The sequence below is a fragment of the Anas platyrhynchos genome, chromosome 8 (assembly GCF_047663525.1).
Source record: "Anas platyrhynchos isolate ZD024472 breed Pekin duck chromosome 8, IASCAAS_PekinDuck_T2T, whole genome shotgun sequence".
Lineage (NCBI taxonomy): Eukaryota > Metazoa > Chordata > Aves > Anseriformes > Anatidae > Anas > Anas platyrhynchos.
This window is the reverse complement of record NC_092594.1, coordinates 20,701,901-20,729,100: the sequence shown is the minus strand read 5'-3', so window position 1 is coordinate 20,729,100 and position 27,200 is coordinate 20,701,901. Positions and strand designations below refer to the sequence as shown.

The following is a 27,200-nucleotide window of genomic DNA, read 5'->3' as shown; positions in this document are numbered from 1 at the left end:
TTCCAACTTTTTATATATAAATATTATGTAGACTTTCAATCTTAATCATATAAAAATGTGTCTGTATACAAGGTTGCTCAATACCTTTGTTGTTTTTTTTTTAGTATTTAATGTTAACATGAAATATAACCAAAATAATGTTTGCGTCTTTTTGTTATTTCCTTCTTTTGAAATATAAATCTCACTTGATTTCAGAAAAAGAAAGATAATACCTTCTTATAATCTTTATAAACTGTCAATATGTTTATGCTGTGTAATTAATTCAGCAATGATAAGATGCTTGAAACCTGATTTAACAGATCTCTTAAACCAAATTCATATCATGAAAAAGTATAAAAAATATGTAATCAGAAGTTTAATCAGTTTCTTTAAAAGCAAGCAAACAAACAAACAAATAAAAAGGGTCAGGGGGTGTGGAGGGGACAAAAGTAACACTTCCCTAACTTCTAAAGCAGATTTGTTCTTCCAAAAGACAAGAGAAGCTCTAGCATCTTAGGTTGTGGTTTTCTCATTTCTATCCTCTCTAAATAGACATGGGCAAATACTTGAGTTTAGAAAATTTAATTCCCATAGGATAATTAAAAACGAAAACAAAGCAAAATCTCATCCATTTAACTGAGCAGGTTCTTAAAAACAGTTTAAGTAAAGAGTTACTGGGAATGTTAAATTTGTAAGGAATATTCTACATTAATTGTTTACATTGTGGATGTTTTTTTTCCTGTATTTCAGGCTAAACAAGAATTCATTCACTTTGTGTTTTATTTAGACAAAGCTCTTTTCTTCAGAAAATAAAATAGAAAAATAATTTATTGACTAATATTTTCTTCTGTGCAACTTATGTAGAAAGTAACTACTAAAACACTTTTCTCACTTTCCAAACCTTTATTTGGTAGGCAGCATTCTTCTGTGTTAATTTGCTCAAGAGTCAATAAATAATATCATTATACCTGTATTTTATGTGCTGAACAGCTCCACAGAATGCTGTTTCCTCACTCCTGGAAAGGAAACTACACTGATATGGCCTAACTTACCACTCCAGTTTCATTGCTCATGCATCTGCCTTGGTGGCATTTTGCCCGTTCAAGGGAAATGATGGCAATTTCAGATGGGCTTATGTGCCAACAAATATAGCTGTAGAGGAATACTGTGTAGGACAAAAACATGACATCTTATTTAAAAGGACATAATTTTGGTGGTGAGCAATGTTAAATGAAGAACTCATGTCTCTATGCAGAACACATCTGCTGACACACACAGCTACTTCTGCTTGAAGAAAATTCATTTGTGTTTGGAGAAAGAGGAATGTGTTCATATTAATTGATTTATACTGTTTCCCAGTCTCTCACAAGTTCAGAGGACAGACAGGCTCTTCAGCCCATACACAGGCAAAACTTGTGTTATCCAGGATTCTCGTATCTAACTAGACCTTCCTGGCTTGCCCAGTATATTCATTTCATCCTGGAAGGGAAAGCTGCTGCCCAGAATATTCCAGCTGGTGTCTACCTCATTTTTTTTGCCACTCTGTTTATGCTTCCCCTTCAGTAGTTTCCTTTTGGGTAATACTTGTTTTCTTTTCTTTTCTTTTCTTTTCTTTTCTTTTCTTTTCTTTTCTTTTCTTTTCTTTTCTTTTCTTTTCTTTTCTTTTCTTTTCTTTTCTTTTCTTTTCTTTTCTTTTCTTTTCTTTTCTTTTCTTTTCTTTTCTTTTCTTTTCTTTTCTTTTCTTTTCTTTTCTTTTCTTTTCTTTTCTTTTCTTTTCTTTTCTTTTCTTTTCTTTTTTCTTTTCTTTTCTTTTCTTTTCTTTTCTTTTCTTTTCTTTTCTTTTCTTTTCTTTTCTTTTATTGTGGTTTGTTTGTTTGTTTGTTTGTTTGTTTTGGTGCATGCAGTCATCGAAGCAGGTTTTAATTGCTTGAACTCCAAAAAACAGAAATCAAAACAGTCTCCATAAGTAACAGGATTTCCCCATCCAGTTACCTAATCTGTCTGCTCTAATAAATAGACATGCATTCACATTGTATTTAATTGATGCCAAAACCTCCTGCAAAGCAGACTAGGTTCATTTGGCAGGAGAGGCATAAGCATGTTTTATGAGCACAGGCGTGTGTGCCACATTTTGCCACACCACCCTGATGTGAGATGGTGCGGGTCTTGTGGCCAGATGGGCCATTACCCACACTGGGATGTTGCCACCCTTCCTGCAGTGAGCAGAGGGAGAAACACAGAAAAGTCTCATGGCTGGTGCCTTGAGAGAAATTTGCCATCAAAATCTGCTCTAGATTCCAGCACTGTTGGCTTTCAGTTATGCCTATGAAATAAAACCTGCCTTTTCAAAAGTTGCCCTGTGACACTAGTCACAATATGAAATGCCTTTCTGAAATGAAGAGCGATGGAGTGAGCTGAGATGGGAGCAAGGGGCTATGGGCTTTGTGCAGTTTTTTGTGGCACTTTAAAGACACAGCTGTATCAGAATAGACAATACCACAACTCGCAGGCAGTAAACACTAAATCAGAGGTCAGTACAGGCAATGCAAAAAAGGTGTAATTTTTCATTAGGAGATTTCATTTGCTTTTTTCCTTTTTCCAGGTGTCTCAACTAATGTATTTAGATTAAAGTGAATATTGGAAGCTCAGTCAGCTTTCCACTGAAAATCTGGACAGTAGAAGGGAAAAAAAAAGAACAAAAAAAAAAAAAAGAGGTTCTTTGTGTTTCACTGGGCAGTGAACAAACTTCTGGTTTAAACTCAGAGAGTCCTTTCGATTGATCTATGTTAGAGATTAGTAGGGACAGTGAGGCTGTTTCCATCAAAATCATATTTCAACAGAATTCTGATAAGCTTTATTATTAAAAGAGACTCTGTTTGTTTTTCTCCCATCAGAAACAGTTGCTCTTCAGGGGGTGAAGATCAGAGTAGTGATAAAAATCCTCCCATTTCCAAAAAGAACCTTGAAAAAGAACAGTGTTGTATGTTGCTTTGTTTTGTTTTTATTAGAAAATGTCAAGAAAAATAACCTTTGAATCTCTTCACAGCTATCACATCATCCTATCCTCATGGTATTGTTTGACCCCATACTTTCTGCAGCAGTTGCCAGTGGGTGGATTTTGGCAGGCAGGATCCCCTGCCAGCATCCTACGCTCATCCCCAGCCCTGTAGTCTCTGTCCCTGCTCCATAACAGATATGTTTTGTTTCTGTAACTGGATTGAAATGATTTTGCATGTTTGTTTTGATTTAGATCACATCAGATTACATTTCCCAAGGTTGAGCGAAGGCACACAGCTGGAGTGAAGGGGCCTTTGGTGTAAAAATGAAGGAAGCTCTTTCTCCTCAAAAATCTCTGCATCGTTCTTGAATGGCATGCCAAACTAATTCATCACTAATATTCTCAGGCACTGTGGTGCAATCAGATACAGTTCAAAAGTATTTGATGTTCAAAAGGCATTTCGCATATTCAGGAAGTATTTAATCTTACAGCGCTGATATAGCAATTGCTAGATAAAGCATTAAAGTGGACTGAAAAACAAAGACCTCCACCATACTTTGTTACTTGGGCTCTACCATGTAACTGGAGAGTTGTAACAGGGTTCCCTTTTGCACCCAGAACTGTTGGCTTTGTAAAGTAACACCATTGATTCATGTTTAATTACTGGGAGACAACTTGAATTTTAAATTTATTTAGGAAAAATTAAACCCATGCCAAAAGAAACTCTTCTGTCACACTTGAAACATGAATGTATTTATTTATTTATTTATGAACTAGTTATAGTCTGAAAATGGCTAAAAAGACACCTAGGCTTTAGCTAAAAATTAACTGTAGTTGTAGAAAACTATTCAAGGTTATGTATTTTAAAAACTGAAATGGATTATGGCAGGGAATACAAAGAAAAAGTGGTTATTCAGCACTGGATCCATACAACTGTGTCTTCTGTAGGCTCTAAAAGCAGTATTCTCTCTACTTCACGAAATTCAAGAGTCAGTCTACTTCATTTTCTCAGGGTTAAAAGAGATAGCATAAAAACATTTGGTCATCCTTACAAAAAATCCTCACATGATCCAATGACTGGTTCAAGAAATTAGCAGACTTATATGCTGATGCTTTATTACCATGTAGCTGCTGCCACTGATACAGATATTCAGCTGGGGACTGGGGACTGACATTCACACTACAGACTGACCTTGGCACAATATACACTAAAGTCCCTGTGAGCCTTGGAATTTGCAAGCCTATACCTTAGCCTATATATTTCTTTCTTTCTAGATTTATTTTGCAGGATTTTTACTTATAAGTTAAATGACTGAGTTGAGATAAATATTCTATGAGCTGTTTTTAAGAAATGAAATAAAATAAGTATGTAGAAATTTACCTAGACAAATAACCCATCCATTTATATATGACTCCTAAACAGCAGTTTATAAATGGCATTCAGATATCAGAAAATAATTTTGTGTGTATCTTATTAATATATTCACAAATTATCTAAATAAAAAAATGCAAATAATCTTTTGCATAGTAGAATAGAATAATGCCATAACAACTGTAACTCAATAATATATATAAATCAATATATAAATCAATAATATATTGGAGTAAATGTATTTTGTTACACATAATAATACATCTTCATATGTTTTTAATTTTTAGCCCTATTTTATGCTTCAATTATTTAGAGATTGTTTTCTTGTACCCACAACTTTGTAATGACAAAAGGATCGCGTTCCTTGATGTTTTATATTTTCATGTGTAGACTAGGTAGTGATAGGAAAAAGTAGTGATTCAAGCAACTCTCATCAATTCCTTACAGAAAATGAGGAAATTATAAAAATTAAAATAAAAAAATAAAATATATATATAAAAAAAAAAGAGAGAGAGAGAACACTCAGAGCTGGATACATCTCAGCATTGTCCACAGTTACCTACTTGGAGCTCTATATTCATACATGTAGATGTATCTTAAAAAAGATATAAAGGTCTTTGTTTTGTGCACTTCTCAAATGTTTCTTGTTAAATAGAATACCTCAGTTACAATAGCTGTAATGCAATATAGTATTATATGTATATAAAACCATTGTTATAAAAAATCGCTTAGTACCACTAGAAAATCTATTCCTGTATGAATTACAGAACACACCATCAGATCAATTTCCCAAACCTAAGCAGATGCTGATGGAAGTACACAGCTTCAAATACTATATAAATTAATGCTAGACCAGATGTGTCATCATTTCTGTGGTTCAACTGAATAACTGCACATTAATTCCATATATACCATCTGTGAAATTATTTGATTATTTTCTTCCTTGAGCAGATAGGAAGAGAGAAAAAAGAGAATATATCGTTGGGCTTTTTTCTTCCCCTTAACATCCATTATATTAAATTTACAGACCTAGGGGGGTTTGCATATCCAATAATAAATTTTCAAGGTTCTTTATCACATCAGTTACTTAAGACTGGACTCTCTCTTACTTTTTTTTTCAATACTTTGTACCTTACCTTGAATGAAGTGACACAGAAAGCAAAGATCATATCAGCAGTTAGTGTAAATTATCGTAAATACTTTAGAGTTCATTGAGATTCACTGATTTTCACCAAGTGAAAATCTCTCCCATCTCTATATGCAGTGTAATGTATTACTCAAGAGGAATACCAATCAGGGAAGGAAAATCTGACCCTTTCTTTTTTGCAGTTCACAGAATAGTATAGGTGTGAATATCAAATATGTTTGCATAACTGTAATCAATGGAGAGGAGAAAAACGGGAGGTTGGAATTAAACTGATTTGCTGATATCCTTAAATTGTTGTAAAGATAAACTACTTTTTCTTTTTTTTTTTCTTTTTTTTTTTTTTTTTATCTCAAAGCTTTCAGAGTTATGAGAGATATTTCCTGACCAAAACAAGCGAATGCATTGATGGTCTGGTAATGAGCATTTTGAGCACTTGTCTAACAATAGGAGTAAAAATCTCAAACATTTGAAATTGCCCTTTAGCCAGTTGACCTCTAATGCTTTAATTTCATAACAAGCTTGGCAACCTTCTGCAAATTTGTTTTTTTTTAAGAGCAGTTATGGTGTTCCAGCTGCTAAGAGGACCCACTGTCTTCCTCTTGCAGAGCACCAGAATCAGACTCATTTCACCCAAATGCCAGGAATAAGACCAATAATTTAATCGTAATGGGTCAGTTAGCTGTAATTTCCTCATCACCAAATCTACCCAGTTTGCTAAGCAACTTTGATATCCTTATGTAAGAACAGTGTGAAACGTGGGATCCAATGACATTTTCATCCTCCTACACTTATTCCACGGTGGTGCACTGGGCTTTACAACAATTTTCAGTTCTGTAACTCACTGCTCCATCATATTTGTTGTAAACCATTAAGGCTTATGGCAGCTAATACTTTTGTATATTATTCAGAAGGATGGACGTTCCTTGCACCGTGCTGTAGGCAAGCAAAAGCATTAAGTATAAATGCAGGAAAAAAAAAAGGGGGAGAAAAATAATATTGTGTGTTGTCTCTCACTTGATGAAGAATCTGCTTAACAGCAGTGCTAGTTGAAAGCTGGTAAAGAATTCAGAACTACATTTAATGGAATCAGAGAATAATTTAGGCTGGAAGGAAGTTCAGAACGTCATACAGCCTAAAGCAGTTCTAATTAGATGAGATGTTCAGGGATTTGTCCAATAAAGTCTTCTCTCACCTTCTAGGATGAAGATTACATGTACGAATCCTCTCTTGCCTCTCCTGTCAAACAGTCCCAGCCATTTTTGGATGGGTTGTGTAAATTTGCAATCTTACTAAAGTAAGCAGGACATGTGTCCCCCTAGAAGAGTGGAGGAAAATGCCTCACCTACTAGTGATGGCCCAGCCCGATACAGCATACATTAACTTGTGGCATCACGGAAAATAGAACTTCCCTAAATTCTCATTTCAGAATGCCCTTGAGGAGTATATTTCTGTGTTTGTGAATAAAGACATGGGAATGTCTCACAAACAACTATGTGCAAGAGTTCCCTTTACAGTCAAAAAAGGATATTCATGAAAGCCAAATAGTCACAAGGGCACACAAATCTTACCACAAGATCATTCATTTGCCAATTTTTCCTTTATGGCCATGAATACAGATGACTGGGAATTCATTAAATAAAAGAAATATGTGCACTCTGTTTGGTCTTCTGCTTTTTAGAAGCTGCATAGGTGACAAAGCTTTCAGAATAAAACTCATAATTAAAGAAAAAGTATGATTACATTATTGAAATAAAATAGATGACATACATGTTAAAATATGGACAAGCATCTCTGGGAATTTCCATTCAATCTAGCCCCAAAACAAGAATGAACACATACAGAAAAGTATAGGGTTATTAGCCTCCTTATGAAAGCACTCTTAGAAATTACTATTTTCCCATAATTATTTTAATAATTGAATTTTTCAATGTATTCAGCACCCATCCAATGATAATGGAAGGCTGCAGGTGTGTCTGAAATTATGCCTAAAACTTAAGGCTAGGCACTTAAATCAAAACCTTAAACAGTAAGCTTAGGCACAGTCCTAAGGTCAACATTGTCTCCTTGCAAGTAGTACACTTTTGTAAGTATACAGCAGCTACTGCATTTTAGGGGCTTTCTGAGATGGTATTAAGAGAGAGGAGAAAAGGGGACCCTACCCTGGATTCCCTGCAGGAAATCCTATGGGTTTGTGGATCAAATTTAATGTTTAAGATGAAATTGTCAAATGTCTTTTTCTCTAAAGACCTGTCCTTAGGTTTTAGTTTTTACTTAGGGCTATACTTTCTAAAATGCATTAAGTCTGAAGCTCTTTTGTGATCAGGGTAATATTGGTGCTTTGTACTTTTGAAATAACAATTATAATTGTGTTAGTCTGTTTTTCTTAGGTTGTTAGGTTCAATTTCAACTTTAAAGTGAATTTGATTGTATGGCTGTTTGTACCAAAATTTATGTTAGTTAATAATAAGAAAATAGCTAATAAAAATAAATGTTTTACCACTGCATAATCTTTGCATTACCATACCTGTTGCAGCTAAATCTTTAATTATTGTACATAAATATTTGGTAAAAAATTAATTTCTTTTCTGCAATTAGGTTTACTGTTCAGCTGTGCCACACACATAAGAAAATATATGCTTATTTCTGAAATATGTACTTTTTGTATGAAAGAAATACACGAAGCAAAATAAAAAAAAAAAAAAAAATCTAGGAATTTTATTCCAAATTGCTGGTCAACACATGTAATTTATTCTTAAATTTCAAAAGATTGATGGATTTGCTGAAGAGGCACTAGTTTTGAAAATAATGATAGGAATTAGTTCTGTATTGTTATTTTAATATCTCCAGTAAGGCAGAAATTCACCTTGTTTCTAGAATAGTCTTCTCCAAATGAGAGTTACTGTTAGCCATTTCAGTTCTACAAAGCTCAGATATCAGCCAAAAGAGAAAAGGAAGGCTGTCATTTCCTTAATATATGGTTTGAAATCTGTTATGAAATGTGTTAAAGAGAACCATTCCTCAGGTGAATAAAGGATTTTGACAAGACTGTCCTGTTGGAAGGATACTCAATCACTAGAATTATCTTTAATATAATCACCCACCAAGGGATAAAACTGCATTTCTAAAATGTCAGTTCATTTTGTGATGACTCGATGGGTAATCTCAGGCACTAATTATCTTTTATTCGGAACAATTTATGCTCTCCCTTGGACATTAGGCCTCTTCACTGGATTTCTTCAATCCATTTTATGACCAGATCCCAATTACACATCTAGCTACCCTTTCCAAATTAGTCCATGGAGATTTAGAGATGCAGCTTCCATTAAGGTAATGCTAATCGCATGGAAAAGCCTCTCCATCCCATTCTGAGACTTTTAGTCCCACTGGTTAAGTGGAGAGTAGTCCTAAAAAGGGTAGACTGGCAATATATGGACTTCCAAGCAGTCAAAGTCATTTAAAAGTCTCCTAGGTGAAAAGATTTGTCGGAAACAACTGTTACTGGGTTTGTTGCTTTATCTCTGCAGTCCTGCAATGGAGCCAGACACCTGTGTAATTTGTTATTGTGTCAGATTGTTTTAGGGTCCTCTTACTGAAAACTGTTGCTCAATGACTTCTCAGTTCAGAGCAACATCCCCAAAGGACTAGGATCATGCACACCAGGAACTCAGGCCTAAGTACGTCACTCTTAGCAATGGGCATTCTTTTCTTATTGTCCTTAAAACTGTTTACAAAGAATCAATAAAACAAAGTTTATCATCAGCAGAAGAAGGAGACATAAGGCTGGAAGACAAAACCTGTTCGTGTTCTGTAAAATGTAACTGAGGCATAGTGGCTCAGTTTAGCTGCTCTGGGAACAGAGAACACCACAGTTTTACAAGGAAATCAGTTGACCAATGCTTTTAGTTCAGTCATATCAAACTCATGCACCATATTTCCAAGCATTAACCCTACCTCCCAAGGTAGCCGATAGTAGGAAGTGTGTCCCATACTTCTTGATAAGGTTTTCTGTGATCTGTTGAAGTGTCGGGCGGCGTCCTAATAGCCTTATGTTACGGAAGAATTCAGGGGCAAGTGGCAGTGGGGAGCCAAGGAAATTTCTTCTTTCAACAGCAAGATTGTTTACTTTCCAGCGGCCAAACTCTCTGCAAAGTAAAGTGATTCTCATTCAGAAATATGTCATTCAGACAAATATCTTAATTTGCAAACTACTCTGCTCTGTTGACTAGCTGGGGGCAACAAGCTGGGTATTACAGCAGGCCTTGACAGTGACAGTGTCATGTATCATAGGCATAGGACAACAATAAGTGTTATTTATTGGAAGTGCAGGGAGTATTCCATTACAAAATAACTGTCCAGAAAAAAAAAATAATAATAAAACAATTGGGGATGCTGCTGTTCTTATTGTTTATGTTTAGTCCCTGATATGAATACAGCCTTGAACAAACAGATATGTTAGGAACTGAAAGTCTACTAATAATTTTTCAAACTTTGAAACAAAAGAAATAAATAGTTTCATTAACATAAGGCAACTTTTAAAAATATTTCAAGAAATGGCCCATGTTATTTTCTTTTTGATAATAAGCCACTTAGGTACATAGCTAGCTAATTTGAGCAACATACATTATCACACCACATTTTACTTTACTATGATGTTTCCAAAGTTTGCTGTAGTTTTAGTCTTCATTTTGAAGAAATATACAGGTAGTATGTCTGATTCCTAAAACAGATCACTTTTCAATTGCAGGAGGGATAAAAATTAATTCATAGACTTGTCCCCTGCCTCCCTGCAAAATACATCACTGAGAACAGTGAAAATCACAGGTCAATTACACGGTAATAAACACATCTTTTATCCATTTACATACCAATTAAGATACCAGGTACAGTTTTTACCATTGCTCTCAAAATCTAGACAAGACACTGAATGTCTGCAGCAACTTTGCTTTTCCAAGATACACCAACAGCGACTTTGGTTACAGACTCGAATGTAAGAATTAAGTCCAAGACAACCTTTGGACTGTTGTTTAGCTTTTCCAAGTCCTCTGTCAATTAAGATTTGCCCTCAGATAAAGTTGTAAAAAAGCAAATAGATTAGCGATCTTGAAAGACCCTACTGAAGGTCCCAGCTAAATATAATAAAACATTCGTTTTCAAAATTAATGCAAAACACAAAAATCATGGTTGTAGCTAATATATAACATTTGTGTGATATTTGAAACAAAACAGTTTCATGGGGCTGAATGAGTAGTATGAGCTGTATAATACATAAACATTTTTTTCTGTTTTCAATACTTTTAAGTCCAAGTCTATGGGTAGAACTCAAATTAATACATTTTTATAGTGCTTCTTTCTAGCAACCTCCTACTTCTCTTGAAGATCCCAATTGCCTTGCCCCCAGGGTAGCTTAGACATGCACATGATAGATGACAATTTGGTGCAGCTTCAGTGAACTGCCTTCCCTCTCAGACGCACTCTTGCAGATGATTTTTTTCTCAAAAATAAATTGGCAGAATTATAGTAGAATTAGTATTATGTAACTTAGTTGATCTTTAATGTAATTTACCACTCAAGAACACAGAACTAATCAGATGCCCACTGTTTCTTAAAGACTCTGTATATTTTCTATATGCCTAAATTGGTATCTGAAAATTGTTATTTTATAGATGGTTGATTGTTTTGGTTTGGTTTCGTTATGTTTTGTTTGTTTTTTAATTCATTTGCCATTTGTAAAAGTTTTAATCTCACAAATTTATTTTCCTTTTATGAATCTAGAAAAGTAATAATATATTCTTTTAACCTTTATGGAACTACTGCATATTAGAAAGTGATGAGAAAAATGAAGCACAAATACTTTCATTTTCACTCTAAAATGAAAAGGTATTGGTTGGTCACAGTGACCACAATAATACAAGCACTAAATACAGTAACTTACCCTGGGTTGTAAATGTACTATTCAAGTGAAAGAAAAAAAAGAAATAAGGAAAGCAACATGTGTTTTTATTATTATTATTAAAATTAAAATTAAAATTATATGCTTTTTGGACATATTTAAAGTTGTTTTCATTTTTTTCTTTCTTTTTTTCTTCATTTCAAAACATCAGAAATATAGCTCAATTACAGTTGGTGAACAGACCATCAAGACAGAAGTGCTTTGACAGTGAGATAAAAATTTAAGCTTTGTAATATAAACCATTCATATAAAATACATTTTATAACTAGATTAAATATTTTCTTCTTAACTTGCTATCTGACTAATTCTCTGTATCAAAGCTGAAGTATAAACACAAGGATAATGGAAAAGTCACAATTCTTATAAAAGCTAGTTTGCTACTGCTGTTCATTCTCTTATTGCTGTCAGAGCTTCTTAGAAGTGAAGATGACCATAATCCATGCATATTTATTTTTTATTGCATCCAGAAGAGTATCACTAAATGGCTCTTGCTATCTATGTCAGTAAGTTTGTGACTGAAGAAGAAACTGTCTCTCAGAAAAACATCTCAATCCTGAGTTAAAAACTGATGTTGAAGATTTATCAGAATTTCTTGACAATATGAATACTTTCTGTATTCAGAGAGACCATTTTATTTTCAGATTAAACCTTGACAACATTACTTTCCAAATCTTAGAGATTTTAATTCATGTCAGGTAGATTAAAGGCTCTTCTAAATACTACTCATGTTCTATGTAACTAATTACAGCTCTTGTCTGAATCATCTCTTAACCTTGGACTAACTAGGTCAACAGCTGCCTTTTGTGTTTCTTCCTGAACTGTAGTTTTAGATGGTAAGTCATTCTTACCATTCCAGCTCTTCTTCAAAAGATGGAAAATTATTTTTGGAGGAGTAAAGCTAGAAATGGTGGTCTCATCCATACTAAATTCAGAAGTATTTCCAAGTTCAGGTCCTCTTGTTCTACTAAAAGTCCTTTGTTTACTGAATTTAGGGACTGAGTTATTCTAGCACTGTGAGAAATTTATTTGGCTTAATTAATCAGACTTGATTTAGAGAACCTCCCTTCCACAGTTTTTGCTGTGGAAGCAAAGATTGTTTTTCCATATCTTATGCTATTTCAGAGAGAGGACCTAGGCTAATGATTTTGTAAAATTTAGTTTTGTTTTTATTTTGAGCATATCAATAGAAATAATTATTAGTACTCCAATTAATCTTCTTTTCAAATTCACTGCTGTGGAAACTGAGAGGGTAGAATATGGGATCTGCTTTTTTGTTCTTTGTTTGTTTATTTGTTTAATATAACATTTTTGTGACTCTGTCAGGCTGAGATGAAGCTTTTAAAAAACTTACTAAACAGCGTACAACTTTTTCTGAAGTCTTTCTTAAGTCATGTGTTTTGGAACCGTGACAGATGAAGATCTATTTCCCTCTCCCTCTTCTTATCATACAGTAAAGCTCAACTTTTATTTACCCATTCCTCTTACAGTCGTTCTTTCTAACACAAACTCTCCAGCCCTCAAATGATTTTTCTACCCACTGTGTGATATTCTCCTTTGGAAATAATGTTCCTGTTCACTGCCAAAGGCAGACAGATTTAATGAACCTTCTTAGGAGAGAAAATACCACCTTCCATAGTCACTGGAATACCATTTACCAGAAGAATACCGCCCACAGAAAGGCATAGCATCAGCGCTGGCTGCTGGTCAAGAAAACCAATTACTCCTTGAATATAAACAGTGGTGTTACTAGAAGTTTATTCTTTCCTCCTCTTCCTCTTCCTCTTCTTCTAATGTGTAAGATCCGAGACTAGCAGCTGTCTCAGTGCTGTCAGGAAGCTAAGATTTAATAGCATGTGGTAACAGCTATGCTTCCAGTCTATTTCCAGCCTGAACAATATGTTAACCATTGGATATAGTGCTCAGGGCAAAGTTGTTGGGAAGGCTTTGAGTTCCTGAGCTTACACAAGAGGAAGGGCTTATATAAGGAAATAAATAAGTCCAGCTCCCAGGATGAAGGGTATAATAGAAATGCATTATTGTCATAAGCAGCACCAGAAGCCATGAGCAGCATTCTCTCTTCCTACATAACAGACCCACAGATTTGTATGTCCTACCAAAAATCTGTTCCCTCGCTGGTTGGTTAACACATATGCAAGAGATCTGAAGCCTATTAGTGCCAATTCTGACCAGCTGTACTGCATGCATGCCACAGCCTGTTTCCTGAATGGGGTCTCCTGCCATTTGCTCCATTTAGAGAAGGTTAGGTTGAAATCATATAGCCAGGACAGTGTAAAAATAACATAAAATCTTACAAAGCGCTGCTTAGATATATGTGTGTGTATATATATATATATATATATATACACATTTATTTCTTTTTTGTTTTGCTACACTATGTCATAAAGAGTGATGCTCAATCAAATACTGTTCTGACATAATGTACCTCTTTGTAGAGTAGATGTGGACATGTTTTCATCTTGAAAAAAGTTAAAATTACATGTGGATCTGAAAGTAATTCTAGGTCAGCAGGCAAACAAGGGTTGTCAGTGCCTCTTTTGAATTTCAAGCCATTGTTATTTTATTTCAAATTTATATATAAATTATACATTTCTTTTTACTGTTGCATTCATTTTGACACATTTTAAATTATACAGTATGGGGAGATATAGGGAAAGCTCTCGATAAAACATCTAGTTGAAGGAAATAAAAAATGCCATTGTACTCTAATATTGTAGTGTGTGTAGAAGATTTGAAATGGTCGTATAATCTCTGCTATTCCAGATGATTAACTAATAGATTAATTAGATTTATTATGAGTCTAATGGATTCTTCTTAAACACAACACTCTTTTCTAAGGTCAACCATACCCAAGTGGAGCCCAGATAAAATTTGAAGTGTTAGGCCTCGTTATAAGTAACTTAGGTGTTCCATAAAACAGTATTAGTGCCAGGAAGCATAAATATTAATAAAGATTAGTGTTGCATAGTTTGGAAAACCTGCTTGGAGAATGAACATCAGATCATTTTAATATTACAGAACTCTGTTCTCCATTCTCTGTGCTCTTAATGTCTTCTAAATGACACAGCTCCGCTTTTGGCTGGTGAAAAGGTAACTGCTTCAAACGGGCTGGAATGACAGCAGGATTTTAAAGCCAATTTTTCCCAAGCAGCTGAAAGTTAATCTGTTGGCAGAACAGTTCAATGGGAGAATATATAGTGTTTTTCTCCACCTACTTTCTTTGCAAGACTTAATTTTGCAAAACTTAAGATTTCTTAATGCCTGAGGCCATAACTTAAATAAGACCAACATGATGCAAAATGAAATGACTGCCATAGTAATCCTCAGAGGAAAAAGGTCAACCAGACATTATAATGTTTATAAGTTGTATCATACACTAATCATGCACTGATCATACACTGGGGCTCATGTAAACTGTGAGCTGCAGAGACATGAACCAAAGCTGGGTTCAACAGTCTGGTTTCGACAGGAGTTGTAACACTGTCAACCATACTCCCTGTATCCCGTTTTCTGCAAATGCTATTTTTAGATAGCTTTAACTGTTAAGAAAACTTGTACACAGCCTAATTCCAACACAGGAGACAGGCTCAGAGTGGGTTGTAGTTATGCTCTTTGAACCCAGCTGCACCACATCTTATAGATGTTTTTAAAGGAGGATCCCATAACAGCAATATTGCATTACCTTGCAATACCCACACACCCACACACCATTCTGCAACAGTAAATATGCAAATTCTGTAACATGTAAATATGGAAAACATTCTCTAAACACTGGAGTTAAAACACTGAAGAATTGGCTTTTAAGCAGAAACTTCATCCCCATATGGACAGAATCAGGTAATGCCCAAGGCTGCAGTATTCACAGATTTTCAGGTGAAAAAATCCCCCTCACTGGCACAGGTCATAAAACTTTCCATGCTAATTAAAATCAGTTAAGTGGTGGAGAATCTGCCACAACTTTCATTAAATGTTTGTTACAGTGGTTTTCTACTATTCAAAGTGAAAGAGAAAGGAATTAGTGACATATTGACTGAGCAGCCTTCTAAAAATATCTACCTACATATAGAAACATGATAATAGGGACAAACACTGTAACATGGGGAATATAAATATAACATCTTTTGTCTGAAAGAAGAAGCTGAGTCTGTTAGTATAGAATGTATCATATCTGTGTTTCTTAAAATTGCCAATTATCAAGAATTGCTGATTAAAAAGAAAAATAAATTTTGAGATATATGAAAGTACTTTTAAACCATTTTCTCATTGCTGAAATGAGAAATGCAAAAAATACTGTATTTCTTCATTAACCATATTATTTTTCCAATATCAAAGCAGAAATGTTGGATATACATATATATATCTTCTATATTATTTCTTATATTTAGACTGACTTTCAACTTATAATGATTAAGAAATATCATTAGGATTATTTCTTACCTTAATATACCATTATTTTGAAACATCCTAGTAATATTTCTTCCCTTTGTATGCCATTTTCACCTTATCAGTTTCCTAGTACTTGAAATTCTACTTCCAAAACTTGAATTCATTTGTACCAGCTTCACTATCTTCTTGCATTATGCAAATGAAATATACAGAAATTTAACTTATGAAGTATATAGATATCCATGAACAAATATGAACAAATTTTAATAAAAATTAGATATGTTATATACCCCTAATATATTAAGAATTATTTATTTTTCTATGCATAGTCAGCCAGATTACTTTCCCTCATACTAGCATGTAAATGATTTGAAACATCTCACTTGTCATGAACGTGATGGATGGTGTACTATGGAAGAGAAAGAAGGATAGATTTCTTTTTGTCTCTGTCTGATATAAATTTAACCTCTATAACATATATAGCTAAAAATTCTTCCTTTAATGAAATCTGAGTGGGAACTATTTCTGTGTTTTGTCTTTGTGTTTGTGTTTGCCTTTTATCCACAGTTTGTGATATACTTCCAAACACACTCGTGAACATTAATTCAATGTCTCACTGTTCACATATTTAGCTACACCTTTATTCCTGAAAAGGTGTTTGCACAAAAGTAACAGCTTTTAGTGATTTACTCTTATTTACCTTTTGCCTCCATTCAATCACCAAACAGAATATAGTAATGTTATGAAAAAATGCACTAACTAGTGATAAATTGCAAATTAGAAAAAATAAATAAATAAACAGCAAGAACAGATAAGTGTGCAGAGTCTACTGAACTGGAATATATTTTATATGAGCTGTTCCTCTAACGGTGAAGAACTGGTGAAATAACTTGTAAAATATGCTTGTAAATCAAGGATTAAATTCAAGTAAATTTTTTATCAGCTTTACATATAATAATAATTAGTCACAGAAGGCAGAGAGGACAAGAATTCCTAGTAAAACCTTTCTTTGTCTGTACTACATCTGAAATGGAGAATGACTGAGTTACATGGGAAATGTTTTGCTGTAAATGTGTATCTTCATACAGTCTGAGTAGGCAAGAAGTAGATTTTACAGCTTTTTCAGAAAAAATAATCTTTGTAAAAATCTAGATTTTTACAGCTTTTCTGGACCTTGATAATTTAGATATGCTGAGCAGTAGATACATTAATGACAATAACCTTTATAATCTGTTAGTTAAAATGGTGACACTTTGGAGTAACAAGCAGTTGTCCATCCAATTAACTACAAAAAGTCTAGGTCGCTTTTCATTATAAGGGATTTATATGTTTATCCTTCCTTGCAAGAAATTCAGTATTGATTTCATGTTCTGGCATATGTCCAAAAGGGATAACAAGGCTTTTCATTCTCCCTTTGATATTACAAGGAGAGTTTCTAATACCTCATACCCACATTGCTCAGACTAATCTAAACTTCCTATAAAGTCTTGGCAAGCTCAAAACTTTCTGTTTTCCCTGCTCCCACCTGCCCAGAGAAACAAAAATATTACCTAGGAAAACTATTACCCAGTTTTCTGAAATGGTACATTTGCTTAGACTTGCAGAAGAGAAATAAAATAAAATAAAATAAAATAAAATAAAATAAAATAAAATAAAATAAAATAAAATAAAATAAAATAAAATAAAATAAAATAAAATAAAATAAAATAAAATAAAATAAAAACTTTTGATTGGAAGATTCTTCCAATTACGTTTATTTTCAAGTATAGTGAAAACCTATGTTGTCTAAATTTCAGTGTGATGAAAAAGTGTGGATGTAAGTTTTGTAAATGAAATATAAATACTGTTTTCTATATTTTTCACAATGCACCAATTACATTCACTCTTATTCCCAGAATATCTTTTGAGAAGCCATTATCTATAGATAAGACAACAGTAACCCTTAAAATGGAAAATATCTCTGCCTTGAAGAAGAGCTTTTTGATGCATTAAACAGCTATGATTAAGAGAAGAAAAGTATATTTACAGTCTTTTTTAATGACATTAAAAGACAATAGGTCCTGTTCCTGTCACTGATTGTTCATTAAGAAAACACAATGACTCTGGAATTTCATAAGAAAAAAAGTCATTAGAAGTCATCTTTGGAGTTCTCAGTTGAGGAGAGGTTTTAAAGAGCTTACAGCACCTACTGTTGCTTCAAAATCAACAAGATCAGAGGTTTTGTTTTGACTAAAATTAAAATAATGGGATTGGATTTCTTGTAGAGATAAAGAAAAAAGCTGAGTCTGTGGAAGTGTTTTAGTGCATGAATCAACACAAGAAGATGTAGTTTTTGAAGATGGAATCAGCAAATAGATCTGTTGGAAAAAATGGAGGAGAAAATAAGAAGGAACTGAATAGAGCATTCATTGATTTGGTGTTGGTGAATACCCAAAGATGAATCACAAAGGAAACTCAAAATGCTAAAATTCATTGTTAGTATGTTGCTGCAGTTCTTAGTTTCAGTCTTTTAAACATCTTATATTACTGCTTTTATAATTTCTGTACCAGAACAACAAAATTGATCTGTTTTACTGGGCAATAGAGAGACATTTAGTTAAAATCAAACCGTGATGAATAATTTAAAATTTAATAGAAGTGCTTCCTAATCACCCTATTTTACATTCAGAAAATTGTGGTATAGTAAGGGTTCACCTGTACAGAGCACTGTGAACAGACATAACCTTATTTCCATAGTCAGAGCAGATGAAAAGCCTTTATGACCTGAACGGAGTAGCAGTAAATGTGAGCTTTTAAGTCCTTTGAAAAGGTTTTGTTGGATTGTTTGCTTGTTTCTGGAATGTTACAGCTGCTTAGTATTGGCTTTGGCTCAATGCCATGGAGAGCCCAAATTCCCGTCTCTCAGAGCAAAGGCTGGTGTTGTGTCTGCCTGCCTTGAACTGGTAAAAGGTACCTTAAATGATTGGCTTGAAGGCAAACAGAAATTGGATAAAAGAGGCATCACATTCTCAAACAAATGCTTATCCAAAACCTTATCTTTGAAGCTACATATAAAGTCTAGAGCCTTTTCCTTTCCAGTAAGAATGTTACATAAACATAAATAAACTTTTATATTGTAAATGATTTGGCTCATATTCACAACTGATAAATTTATCTGTCCAAATAAGGACTTCTTGTCTCCCATTTCTTTATATGTTTGTCTTGCAGAGCACATGCCAGAGGCACTGGCACTAACAGACAACACAGTTACTTACTTGCATTTGAATTTATAAGGGCAGTTCTTTCTACCAACACTGTGGGCTGAATATGGTTTAACACAAGTGTAAATCTCATAGACATAGGCCTAAACGCTGTTCTGATGTTGTGAAATGTAACAGTCACACTATAGATGTTTGTAGCAATTCAAGTTGTTGAAAACAATAGTAAATGTAAAAATGTAGACTTTCTTTCTCTCTATATATATACTTTGGTGTGTTATTTGTTTTTATGTATTCATTTTTTAATTGCTTAGCTCTTGGAGGAATATGCTGTTGATCATCTTTAGATCTAAATGTTGACCTCCAGTATATGAGTTTTCATCATTAGTAAGAAATGCTCAGATCCCTATTGCCCATACAAACACAAGGAGGGAAAAAAAAAAAAAAAAAAAAAAAAAAAAAGACTTATTCAGTATATAAAATGTTTGATTTTCATTTTGCGCCAGAACAAAGGATGCTTCTGTTTTAGCATAACTATTTGTATTAATTCCAAAATAAATTTTGAGCTTTCTTTATTAAAAAAAAAAAAATGGTCTGGTGATACTCTTTCTTCCAGTGGCATAAACTGCATCTACCTTTAAAGAACAAGTGGAATTACAACAGTAAACTGAACAGAGAGTAAGGGCAATAAACTTGCCAATACAGTTCCAAAATATAAACGCAGAGTTTTCTAATGCTCTTAACTAAATAAAAGTGTTGAACAGGAGTTGAGTTACTAATTTCTGTAACAGAAACAGTTAAACATTACACGTATTCTCTGAAAGAATAAAGCCTGTTTATAGGTTGCATTTCAGTTTGAGTCATTGTCAAATGGCATGGACATAGCGTTTATGCAACCTGAGAAAATGGTTCAACTCTGAAATAAAACTTTCATTACTGTCACAGGTTTCAGGAATCCTGGGTAGGTCAGCTTGTATCTTATGACACATATGTGGAGACTTTGTATGCAACTAGATTTATTCTGGTGTTTAGACTACATTAAAACTGCTTAGTAAAATACATTATCATCTACAGAGTCCACATATGATTTTTTCTAAGAAGCTTGAGATAGAATAAATCTCTGCTCTGAATTGTATTACTTTAAAATATATTTATTGATCATGCATTATTGTAAAATGCATGTGTCTGTATTCATTTCATCATCTCTCTCAGCACCTCTGTACAATAGGCTTGTGAGAGTAAAATAAAAGTGATCATGGAAAAATTCAAATGGGATACAAGCATCAACAGGAGATGGAATATAATTTAGAATGTCATATGATTATCATATATTCCATGAATTGTATTTATAATACCATAAATATTGACACAGATTTGGAAGGAGTGAGACTTTATGCACTCAACAGAGACTGGAACAAAAACTTCAGAAGAGAGACATTTTACAAACAGAAGCAATACATGGCATATGCTCACAAACATTTAGTTATGCTCAGGGTTACCCTGCCTTTAAACTAAAATGGCTGAGTAAAAGCCTATTCTGAATCATTGGTGTCTGCATTTACAGTGTCTTTACCATGCTTGAGTATCATCATCCGAAAGTGTGAGCAAAGTGCCATCAGCAGCTGTACTGCTGATTTGGATCTGGTCAGCTTGCCAGGGTCAGGAGCCTTCATTTCTCTTTGATTTTTTTTCACAAAATATGAGTTTAATATAACATAGGAAGTACTGTAAGATAATCAGGCCAGTTGCAATAAAGAAGAGACTTAACTGTTGAATTAAAATAAGCAACAAGATTATTACTTTTCTTCTAGATGCTTGTCAACTTCAGCTGATTATTAGCCTTAGTATAGCAACCGTGCTTAGGGCTCCATTCTTCTGGTTGCTATATTGCTCCAAGCTACAGATAATAAGGATCTACATGAAAGTTACAGTATTTTTCCTAGAAAAAGTTCATTAGAAGGTTACACAATGCAAAATGGCTGTACAGAGCTAGAAATAGTGCCAAGATTAACTATCTTTCGAAGCCATATACTCAATGGATGTGATGGTATTTTTGTCCAGCTTCTTTGCATAAGGAGAAATGCTGAACAATTACTGGGGATTCTGTTTTGGCCACAGTAAACGTAACCTTAGCTATTAACGCCTTGGCCAGAATGATTTTCATCCTATTGTAGAACATGAAAAAAATACCAGTGAACTTCCATAGCATGTGCTGTTTCTCCCAGACTGAGAGATGTGTTAAATATAGTCCAGTATTTAATATATAATAAAAATATGTTACATCAAATGAAAGATGTGTATGGATAAATGAAGTAATCTAGGTTGTAGTGGATAAATGAAGTAATCTATGTTGTAGTTATGAACAATGTAAGTGCATTGATACAAATCTGTTCAAGTCCTACCTGATTATAAAATCTTGCCCTTCCAGATTTCCAGCTTGAGCACAATTCAATGTGGCAACAAAGAAATTATTTTTACCCTCCAATGATGGTCTAATGGCCAATATGAAGAAAACTGAAACTCTGGTTCCTATGGTAAGTGGATATAACTAGCAAACAAATCACAGGAGAAAGGTAATCAGCTTATTCATAAAATACTTTCAGTAAAAAGAATGCAGGCAGTAGAAAATACTAGTCTTTGGTCTCCCTGAATGAGAAAACATAGGCAGTGAAAAAAGACAGGACAACCTTCTTTCCTCAAGCTACAGGCTATCTTTATGCTGCCTTGCATTTAGCTGGCTTGGTATATGGCTGCTCTGTAACACATATTGGTTTAGCATGACATACATATTGGTATTAGCATGAAACTCACAGTGCTACTAACATCCACAGATACATTCATCTCCTCTGAGTAGACCTACTTTGGTGCAGAGAGTAGTGATCCTTGACATGTTTTAGACAAGGCTGGAGAGAGTTACCATGCCACATGTGTGAAACAGTTTGCTTCACCCCTCAACCTGGCTGAAAGGGTATTAAAGATGACAACAAATTAGGAGTAGACCATGAGGTGTTCTACAGTAAATAGCTGAATAGCACAGAAACAATCTGTGCTGTGAGACTCCTTGACTTACATGTACTTTTCTTAGAATAAATTGTTCACACACAAACAAATCTACAAAAACACAACCTCCCCAACTCCTCTACACATCAGTTACTTCTCTATGGTTGGACAACAAAATATATATGTTACATTCCAGAGCTCAGCTACCGTCTTAATAGCAATAGTGCCCCCAGAGAGGAGAAACAAAATGAAACAAAACAAAACAAGAACAGTGTTCAAATAATTTTGAAAAAAAAAAAAAAAAAAGACATTAAAAAGTAAAAGAAACTCCTTATTAGGAAAGGTCTTCTTTGTTTTGTTTTGTTTGTTTGTTGTTTGTTTGTTCTGTTGTTGTTTTTGGTTGGTTGATTGCTTGGTTTTTGAAAGAGAACATGGCTTTCAAATAACAAATCTTATTCAGAAATGGGAAGTGAAGAACTACTCTTTAGGAAAAAAAAATCTGTACTGGGTGCAAAGAAGCCAGAGCAAGAGATATGTCTCTGTCCTATGCTTTTATGAATCTAACACTGTACATCTGAATAAACTTATTTTGTTGACTAACGTCATACAACTCGCTGTATTCCACTCTCATCAATATCCATCTACTATCTCTTATTTCTTACTTAGATTGCAAGTATTTTGTGGGCACCTTCTTACTTGTTTCTGTACACACTCTAGCATGAGGGAATCTTGTTCTGTTGGCAATTCCCTGTACACAAATAACAATAGTAGCAACTATTGTGTTATCTCTGGACAAAAGTGTAGAAACGTTATCACTGAAGGAAAATAAAGAACTGTCAAACAAATAATTGGATTTAATTAACTTTTATGTAGAGTAAAGATTTGGTACAAGTTGATATGACAATTTAAAATAAATGAAATTTTAAAGAGACAATTATTATTGTAATAATTTATAAAGTGTTAGTCATATAATGGATATTGCAATATGCAGGCAGCAGTATTCTGAAGTGCTGAAGTGGACCTGTAGTCTAGAGCTGTGTAGTCAAGAACACTATTTTCTACTGAAAAAGTCACATATGCAGTATTTACTAGTTGTTTCAGCATTTCAGTAGACACATACATAAAATGGTTTGGTGATATTCAAAATATGCCTAGATTCTTTTTTATTGACTAGCATTTTCTTGAGACTAATACTTTTCCACACCTGATACATTTTGACTCAGAGACACCAATAAGATGTCATTTTGATTACATACATGTGCAATTAAATACAATATAAATTTTACCCACATGTGTTTAAAAATAAGACAAAGCTTATATTTTGTGTAAATTTGTTTTCCTTTATGATTTTAGGCCTACCCTTAGATAATCAGTGATCTTCATTTTACGTCAAACATGGGCAGAGAAAAAGAAAAAAAAAAAGTAAATTCATACAAGGAGGAATAGTCAGAGAGAAAATCTGCCGCTGATTTCTGAAACTATGAAATTGTTTCTTACTTGAAGTCACAGAGAGAGGAAAAGCTGGTCCTAGATAGACATGTTGTGTTTCACACATACGACCTTGACAAATGACACACCTTTGTCCAGAAGCGTAGTGATAAGACAAGGACTAATGGCTTTAAACTGAAAGGGTAGTTCCTTCACTGTAAGGGTAGTGAGGCACTGGAACAAGTTGCCCAGAGAACTCCTTGATGCCCCATCCCTGGAAGTGTTTAAGGCCAAGTTGGATGGGGAAAGCCTGTGGGGAGTTGTCCCTGACCATGGCAGAGGGGTTGGAATTAGGTAATCTTTAAAGTCCCTTCCAATCCAAATCATTCTATGATTCTATGACCTTACAAAAATAATAAAGTATCACTGTGTGATTTGAGGACATGACAGAAAATTTAATTTTACAAAAATTTTTCTCCTTTATATTTATAATTGGGTCACTTTGCTGCATTCTTCTAGTACATTGTTCAGTAACAGGATTCAGTCTGAATCCTTACCACGTAAAGTACTAATTTTGTGTATATCACTGTTAGAAACTAGTGCTGTCTTGATCAATAATTGTGATTATACTGATCTTAGAATTTCCTACATAAAAATAATATATATTATATATATATATATATATATATATATATATATGTATATATATATGTATATATATATATATATATATATAATGTTACAAGAACTATATTATTTCAGGTGAACACTCTGAGAAGTGATTCATTAAAAGTTTATGTCCTTACTGTGAATGAAAACAAACAGAAAGATGGTTCTAATTATTACTTATTAGGAAATTGTATTTCTAGACTTTCTACAGAACAACTGTAGGTCTTTAATAAACTACAATTGTGGTGATGTCCTGCCCTTTCAGTCCCACAGTCAGTAATTCAAATGTGCTTGTAACTCAGAGATGATAGCTACTGACAGCTGGAGATAAGGTGACAAATAGCTTTTCCAGTTGAGACACTGACATAATTGAAATGTGCTGCCAGGGGGCAACAGAAAAGAAAGCACGGATAAGCAGCAGCAAAACCCAAGTGAAGGGTACAGTTCTTCCACTACCTTGCTTTTACTGGCACAGCAGTTTTAGATTGTTCAGGTCAGCTGTGATAATTGTGATCCCCTAATGGGATTGCCATCACACTGGAAACAGAGTGGATTGATCTTTCATTAAACATTTACAAAGCTTACATGGTAGCCATAGAAGATGAAACGTGAAAATTCCATAGAGATAGTAAAACGCCATAGAGGTACTAAAGTTTACAGGAACATTCCACTTTAGAACTTTCATGATAACATGTTGGGGAAATATAACCTAAACTGTATTTTAAGGTTCTATTTACTTTAAGTAATCCTAGGATTATTTGTCAAAACACTCTACTATATTTGTTCAGCCAACAGCCAGGATGCAAATAGTTTCATATAGTTGACAAGGCTTGGCACTGAAAACCAGACCTGTAAGAGATCTTATCTCATTTTCACAGGTGACTCAGACTTTTTACACACTCATATACATTTTACAGTTTACTATACCTATATACCTTTGAAAAGTAGCAGAATATATCTATATTTTTTATTTTATATATATATTAATTTTTTTTTCTAGCAACTATTCTGGGATACAAAATATGTCACTAACCAGTCTGTTCTTGACCTTATGATGTTTGGAAAGGGGCTTTAGGGACTTTGAGACTAAAATATGTTTTACATCAATCATATAGTCATTGCAAATGGCACTTTTTTAAACACAGAGGAAAATACCTTGGAGCCTCAGTTTTCCCATCTGTAAAATGATAGGGATTGAAACATTTATTCCTTACTTTACTATGTCTTAGATGAAAGGCATAATAATTCTATTTGTAAAATGTTATTCAAGGCACAGTTCTGTGCCACTCTATAATCAAAAATGTCTACACTGGGAATATAATTTATACCTTTCTTCAACAAGAGAAGAGTAGTATTTTAAAAGCTGCTCAGGAAGAACATAACCTAGTAAATAGTTGTTTACAAGGAATAAACTGGAACATTCGTAGAGAACCTTCTTGGCCACTATTGTTTTCGTCCCTTTGTTCTTTAGAATTAGAGGTATTGAATTTCTCAATATTCTGAGAACAAGTTTGGGATTTCCAATACTCTTTTCAGCTAATCATGGTCATTCTTGACTAGACTGACAGATAGTCTATGGGTAAGAATTCTATACTCTTAACCCTATTATACCGCAAAATACACTATCATGTTCTTGGGATGAGAAAATGCAGAGTGAGTCAAATACTCTATCTAGGGACCAGCAAGAACAGAGCTAATGCTCGGAGGAAAATCACAGCTGCATAGGCAGCTAATCTTTTGAGGGCAGTGTGTCTGGAACCAGGTGGGAAGAATTAGGAAATTCCTCAGAGCAGTTAAAGATGGTTTTATTTAGGGAAAGGCTCTTATGTGCCTTTTTTACCTGCTTTTCAGGTGAGGGGAATGACATATAGAGAAAAAGAAAGAGAAGGGATGCTTAGGAATTCTGCTCCTGCCAACTACAGACAGAGTCAAAAGGCTCTATGCATATTTTTGAGATAAGCCCTGCAGAGAAGGACTTGGGAATTCTGGTGGACGAAAAGCTTGGTATGAGCCAGCAGCATGCACTTGCAGCCCAGAAGTCATCCTGGGCTGCATTAACAAAGGAGTAGCCAGCAAGGGAGGGAAGTGATTGTCCCTGTCTGCTCTGCCCTTGTGAGGACCCACTTGGAGGGGGTCCAATTCCTAGATGTGTTCAAGACCAGGTTGGAGGAGGCCCTGTGCAACCTGGCAATCTAGTGGGTGGCATCCCTGAGCATGGAAGGGGGGTTGGAACTGTATGATCTTTAAGGTCTCGTCCATCCCAAGACATTCTATGATCCTATTCCTTCTACAAAAATAATTTTCAACGAGGCTGGGGATACTCTTTGAATAGTTTGCAGGAAGGTTCTGTGTTTGGTCTGGTATTTTTAAGGGACCTCATTGCACTTTGATTCAGTAGTGAAGCTTCATCATTAGTTCTATGCAATCGTTGTTTCTTTGAACTGATATATCTTGCTTGTCCTCCTTGAGACAGTTAAGTTGCAGTTATCTGTATTTCTGTACAGATGTACACAGGCCTATAAGCGATACTAAGTCAGTTAATGAGAAACAAATATAAACCTGTTATCCAGAAAATTACCATGGTATCATAGGATGACCTAAATGCTATATTTATAATTAGTCAAAAAGATGGCAAAAGTCAAAATTGACAAGATTCAAATATAATTACTTTCATAGTTAAATAGGCCACATCACTTATGCAAGCCTCCCGTGTTATTGGGAAGGTGAAAATGAGTATGGGTTAGTTTTAACTTCTTTGCATCAAGCTGTCAGTCATATTACTGACATCAGCAAATGTATTTTATTCACAGCAATGGAGTTGAGATTAGAGGTGTGCTTGATTTTGTTATATTTTCACAATTGTATATATCATCATGTTGAACTGAAGTTGTATCTGTCAAGGTTAAATCCTCACTAATAAAAATGAAGCCTTCACACAGGCTTTATGCTAAACAGACAGAATAAGAAGATGGATATCTTATCTTTTGCCTGCTAAGGTTCTTTTAATTTCTACTTAGTTTTTACTGAAACAGGTCTCTTATCTCAATACACATCTA

The 27,200-nt window shown here is 34.2% G+C and overlaps 1 protein-coding gene across 5 annotated transcripts in view; it reads right to left on the bottom strand.

The window, feature by feature from the left end:
• The window catches only part of BRINP3 (BMP/retinoic acid inducible neural specific 3), a 199,492-nt gene that overhangs the window by 72,998 nt on the left and 99,294 nt on the right, over positions 1-27,200 (bottom strand). For all 5 annotated transcript variants that reach the window (XM_013099427.5, XM_005009826.6, XM_027462521.3 and 2 more), the window contains one exon: positions 9,448-9,638. In XM_013099427.5, coding sequence (XP_012954881.1) covers positions 9,448-9,638 — 191 coding nt within the window. The remainder of the gene's footprint in view (positions 1-9,447; positions 9,639-27,200) is intronic.